The 6113-nt window shown below is 43.6% G+C and overlaps 1 protein-coding gene across 1 annotated transcript in view; it reads left to right on the forward strand.

The window, feature by feature from the left end:
- Positions 1-6113, forward strand: part of LOC111968174 (BAR/IMD domain-containing adapter protein 2-like) — a 159952-nt gene that overhangs the window by 112704 nt on the left and 41135 nt on the right. The window contains 1 exon segment of the mRNA XM_070445012.1: positions 1275-1511. Coding sequence (XP_070301113.1) covers positions 1275-1511 — 237 coding nt within the window.

Below are 6113 nucleotides of genomic sequence, written 5' to 3' on the forward strand. Positions count from 1 at the left end.
AAACGGCTGCTAGACTGGTAATGAGGCTGCTTCATCTGTGAGATGAAATGGCTGCTAGACTGGTAATGAGGCTGCTTCAGCTGTGAGATGAAACGGCTGCTAGACTGGTAATGAGGCTGCTTCAGCTGTGAGATGAAACGGCCTGCTAGACTGGTAATGAGGCTGCTTCAGCTGTGAGATGAAACGGCCTGCTAGACTGGTAATGAGGCTGCTTCAGCTCCCCAGGCCAACACCGAGAAGAGCTGTCAGAGCTGAGAGAGAAGGATGTCTTCGTTTGATGCTGTTGCAGAAAGGGGAATAGGTGACGCTCTCGCTTTCAATTCAATAGGCTTTTTTGGGCTTGGGGAAACATATGTTTACATTGCCAAAGCAAGTGAAATAGATAATGCACAATATAAAATGAACAGTAAACATTACATTCACAAATGTTCTATAGGAATAGAGACATTTTAGATGTCATATTATGGCTATATACAGCGTTGTAACAATGTACAAATGGAAAAATAAATATGGGTTGTATTTACAATGGTGTTTGTTCTTCACTGGTTTCCCTTTTCTTGTGGCAACAGGTCACAAATCTTGCTGCTGTGATGGCACACTGTGGTATTTCACCCAGTAGATATGAGAGTTTATCAAAATTGGATTTCTTTGTGGATCTGTGTCATCTGAGGGAAATATGTGTCTCTAATGTGGTCATACATTTGGCATGAGGTTAGGACGTGCAGCTCAGTTTCCACCTCATTTTGTGGGCAGTGTGCACATAGRCTGTSTTCTCTTGAGAACCAGGTCTGCCTACGGCGACCTCTCTCAATAGCAAGGCTATGCTCACTGAGTCTGTACATAGTCAAAGCTTTCCTTAATTTTGGGTCAGTCACAGTGGTCAGCTATTCTCTCTTACTCTCTCTTGCTCTCTCGCTCTCTTGCGCTCTCTCTGATGTGATACTTGAGCTGGAGATCCCACACATTGACACTTGCTTTCCAGGAGCCCACGCTCTCCCACCTAGGCTGACTCAACTACCTCAGCTAATGTAGTTATATTCTCAAGTAGTGAACCTTTTCACAGTATAAAGATTTGTTCAACAGTTTCTCCTGAACGATATATCCCTATACTCTCCCAGAATATCTCCTTATATATAAATACACTTAACGTTTGACCAGGTTCAAAGGAACACCTCGTTACTCTCTCACCAGAACAGCTCAATATTCACCTATCTTCCCACTACACAGTGTCTCACCACTCTCTCCCTTTGTGTTTATTTACCTGTCTTCTCCAGGGTAAGGACCTGCTAGCCCAGAAGATCCCAGCATGGCAGCAGGCGTGTGCTGACCCTACCAAGCTGCCTGACCGTGCCATGCTCCTGGCTCAGCAGATGACCTCTGCAGGGGGTTCCCTGGGGTCCGTCTCCCACACCCACCATGGTTCCAAGGGCAACCTGCTCATCTCTGACCCCATTCCCGGGGCCAAACCCCTGCCTGTACCCCCCGAGCTGGCTGCCCTCATGGGCCAACAGGTGGGTTACCGGTACCGGTGGTATTACTATAATATTGCTGTGTTGGCGCTGTGTTGGCACCAGTGGTGGAACAAGTACTCAAATGACTCAAGTAAAAGTTTTTTGTTTTTTTTAAGTAAGTGAAAGTAAAATGCTACTTGAGTAAAAGTCTAAAATTATTTAGTTTTAAATATACTTATGTATCAAAGTAAATGGAATTGCTCAAATAAAAGTATAAATCATTTAAAATTCCATATATTAAGCAAACCAGATGGCACAATTTTGTTTACCTTTTTATTTTTTTATTTTATTTTTTTATATTTTTTTTACAGCTAGCCAGGGCTACAACAGTCCACCAGATCAGAGACAGTAGTATGACCAGGGATTTTCTCTTCATAAATGCTTGAATTGGACCATTTTCCTGTCAAAATGTAATGAGTACTTTTGAGTGCCAGGAAAAATGTATGGAGTAAAACGTACATGATTTTGTTTTGGAATGTAGTGGAGTAAAAAGTTGTCAAAAATATAAATAGTAAAGTACAAAGTGTTTTTACATAAGTATTTTACACCACTGGTTAGCACTGTGTTAGCACTATGATAGTACACATATATTACTACAATATCACCCAATAGTAAGCTATAGAGCTGCTATGGTTTGTCAGCCCTAATGGCGAAACATTCAGTTAATTGGGTGCTGCAGGCATCAATCGTTGTTTATCATCACTAATTGTGTTTTTGATTATGAAGCTTTGAAGCGCTGTGTGTGAGTGCCTGCGTTTCTCAGTATGAGCCTCTGTATCGGTGTGGTGCCTCGGTGTTTGAGGGAGTACTGTTGAGTGTTGAGGCCAGCAGCAGGTTTGTGGGCTGCGGCTCTAACGACGTTCCTTAATTAACACCACCAGCTAGTCTGTTGCCTAGCAATGCCCCAGGGTTGCCTAGCGATGCCCCAGGATGTTGGGATTCCATTATGGAATCTCTTGGAGCCTCTCCTTTAGAACTCAGAACCCTCCCTGATGCCTCAACACACACACACACACACACACACTTGTTGATGCAAATTAAGTCGTTAGTGCTGCATGCTAATTAGAAATGCCTTTAGGAAGGAACAGAAACAGATTACTTGGGTCTGTTGGGCTGTTGATTGTTTCACACCCCACTTCCACTCTGCTGTGTGGTTGTTCGTGGTGTGTGTGTGCCTGCGTTCGTGTGTGTGTGTGTGCCTTAGAGGATCGGACGGCAACTACATTTGGAGTTACTGTGTTATTGGTTCTCTCAGTATGTGATGGACTGTCTTCACAGTTAATTAATGATTGGTTCGAATGTGTTTGGGTTCCGCAGTTTCTTTGTCTGAATGTATATTTTTTTCCTAGATTTGGGTTCGCTTGTTTCCAGGGTAGATTTTCTTTTATTGGATAAGTTAGCCTCTATGTATGTGGGTATTTTACTTAACGTTTTTGATCTGTCAGAGCTTCAACGATGGTACACCCGTTGTTTACTGGTACTTCTCTACCATGATCAGTTCATTATTCACTATCTTCCACTACACAGTGTTTCACGCGATACTCTTCCGTTTTGTGTTTGTTTTTTTTATCACTGGTGTTTGCTTTCATGTTGGTAAGGTGAACTTGCTAGCTTCATTGAATGACTCACAGCTTTATGGCGTATAGGCTGTTTTGTGTCTGTTATTCACCCAGTAGCTGCTTGACTGTGGGGTCGAGCTTCTCTGGCTCTAGTGGAGGTAGGTGTATCTCTGCAGGGTGGGTTTTCGTTGGGGGTGTCGTGCTTCGCGCTACAGCCGACACGCTGGCTAGTGTGTGGATAGATGTGGCAAGACCTGCTCTATTCTGTGTTAATCGCATTTCCCCGGGGCTAAGCCGCTGCCTGTTGTGATGCGTGTTTTTTGTGTCTTCCGTGAGTCTGGTGCTTGTCCTCTTTGGTGTCCAACAGGTGGGTTACGGTATCGTTTTGGTGTCGGGTGTTTGGCTTTTGTTCCGTTGTGTGTGTGGTGTGGTTGGGTGGATTTTATAATTTTTGTCTTGTGTGTGGGCTGTGTTGGCACAGTGGGGTGGAATATGTTTACTTATATATTTTTGTCTCTAGTAAATAGTTTTTGTTTTTTTATGTAAGTGATTATGTTTAATTGCTTTTGTTGTAAAAGTCTAAAATATTTTTTAATTTTGTAGTTTGTGTTGTTTCAATATTAATTAATGTTATTAAATCATTTAAATATTTTGGGTCTGTGTCGTGGTCAAGTTGTTTAATCTAGTTGTAACCTGTTAAATGCGACTATTATTTTCTGTTTATCTCTCTTGGGTGGTTTTGTTTTTTTATGTTTTGTTTTGCTTTTGTTATATTATTTTTTTTACGCAGGTCTGCTAGCCAGTGGCTTTTCTTACAGTGGCTCCATCATGATAAGTTGGAGTAGAGTAAGTTTATGTATCCTAGCGGGGTATGTGGGTTCTCTCTGTCTATTGAGATGCTTGAATGTTCGAGCTCGATTGTTCTCTGTCATATAGGTAAGTGAGTTACATGTTTGGAGTGCTGGAGTGGATTATTGGATGCTTATGGAGTTATGATCGTCATGAATTTTTGTTTGTGGGAATGTTTAGCTGGAGGGTTTTAACAAGTTTGTGCAGAGAATGTAATAAGATGTAGTAATAAGTAAAGAGTGGTTTGGTACTGTAAGTGATTTGTATGGTTACACCATCGTGTTATGTCGCATGTTGTGTCTTTATGGTGGTAACTCATTGTTTAGTATGACCATATCGGTACTTGTTTGTGGTTACTATGATATGTGTGTTGTGTGTTGCGTAATACAGTCTGTGTAATAGAGCAGATACTATGGTTTTGGTCTAGGCCTTATAGGCGGCTTTCAGGTTTATCTTGTTGGTGTCCTGCAGTGCATTTGTAATGAGCGTTTGTTTATCATTTCTACTGTAATGTGGGTTTTTGGTTGGTGGATTATGGAAGCTTTGAAGCGCTGTGTGTTTGTTTTTGTTGTTCTGGCTTGCGTTGTCTTCAAGTATGAAGACTGGTTGGGTCGTGGTCTGTTCCCTTGTTGATCTTGTGAAGTCTGGTTTGTTGTGTGGCTGTGGGTCGGTGTTTGTGGGTGTTTGATGTTGGGAGCTTGTTTTGCAGGCCAGCATCTCGCAGTGTTGTTGGCGGTGGTCGCTTCTAACGACGTTCTTTGAATTAAAACACGTTGAACTCGGTGGTTAGACTATGTCTGTTTTGCGCGTTCTTTGTTGGGTATGCAATGCCGCAGGGTGCCTAGCGATGCCGGGTTTGTCTGTGGTTTGTTGTTTGTTCAGTGCTAGGATGTTAGGATTTTGGCGTTTTGGTGGTACTCTTGGAGGCTCTCCTTTTAGAGACTCAAGCAACTCGCTGGATTGCTCCTTGGGTGTCGAGTCCATCTCACACGGCATTACATTTGTGTCAGTTTACATCTCTTTGTGCATTGTTTGATAATTCAAGTCCGTTAGTGTTGCATGCTAATTAGGAATGCTTTAGGAAGGGAACGAACAAGATTAATTGGGTCTGTGGGGCTGTTGATTGTTTATCACCCACTCCACTGTGCTGGTTGTTGTTTCGTGTGTGTGTGTGTGCCTGGTTCGTGTGTGTGTGTGTGCTGCGTCGTGTGGTGCTGCGTGTGTGTGCTGGTTGCTGCGTTCGTGTGTGTTGTGGTGTGGGTTGTCTGCGTTCGGTGTGTGTGCCGTGTGGCTGGTTCGTGGTGTGTGTGTGGTGCCTGCGTTGTGGTGTGTGTGTGTTGGCTGCGTTCGTGTGTTTGTGTGTGTCTGCGTCGTGTGTGTGTGTGTGTGTGTGTGTGCGTTGTGTTGTGTGTGCCTGCGTTGTGTGTGTGTGTGCCTGGCGTTCGTGTGTGTGTGGTGCTGCGTTCGTGTGTGTGTGTGCCTGCGTTCGTGTGGTGGTGTGTGTGTTGTGTGTGTGTGCTGCGTTCGTTGTGTGGGTGCCTGCGTTCGTGTGTGTTGTGTGCCTGGCTTCGTGTGTTGTGTGTGCCTGCGTTCGTGTGTGTGTGTGTTGTGGGTGCTGTGTTACGTGGGTGTCTCTGCGTCTAATTGTGTGGGCTAACACGAGTTACTGCTTGTGAGTTGTTGCAGTGAAATATTGAGGAAGCCTCTAAGGTGTAGTTGACACACGGAGCCATGATTCTGGGATATTTTTCTTTTCATAATTGGTGAAGTTATTGACGCATTCAAATTTTTAACATCAGAGATCTTTTTCAGAGCTGATCTGATTGGTCAAAAGATCAATTAGTTTAAAAAATAAGGCTGCTTAAAAGGAGGAAGAGCAGATGATTCTTATTGTGTAACATTCTCAGAGAAGAAACACATTGAAGTGGACAGGATCCTCACACAGATCCCACAGACACGTTGAAGGTGGACCAGGATCCACACAGATCACAGAAACACATTGAAGTGGACCAGGATCCGCACACAGATCCACGAGAAACACTATTGAAGTGGACAGGACTCAACAGATCCAAAGCGAACAGTTGGACCGTGGACAGGACTCAGACACGATCCACAGAAACCACATTGAAGTGGAACAGGATCCTCACAAGATCCACAGAAACACATTGAAGTGGACAGGATCCTCACACAGATC

The sequence above is a fragment of the Salvelinus sp. IW2-2015 genome, linkage group LG8 (genome assembly GCF_002910315.2).
Source record: "Salvelinus sp. IW2-2015 linkage group LG8, ASM291031v2, whole genome shotgun sequence".
NCBI lineage: Eukaryota > Metazoa > Chordata > Actinopteri > Salmoniformes > Salmonidae > Salvelinus > Salvelinus sp. IW2-2015.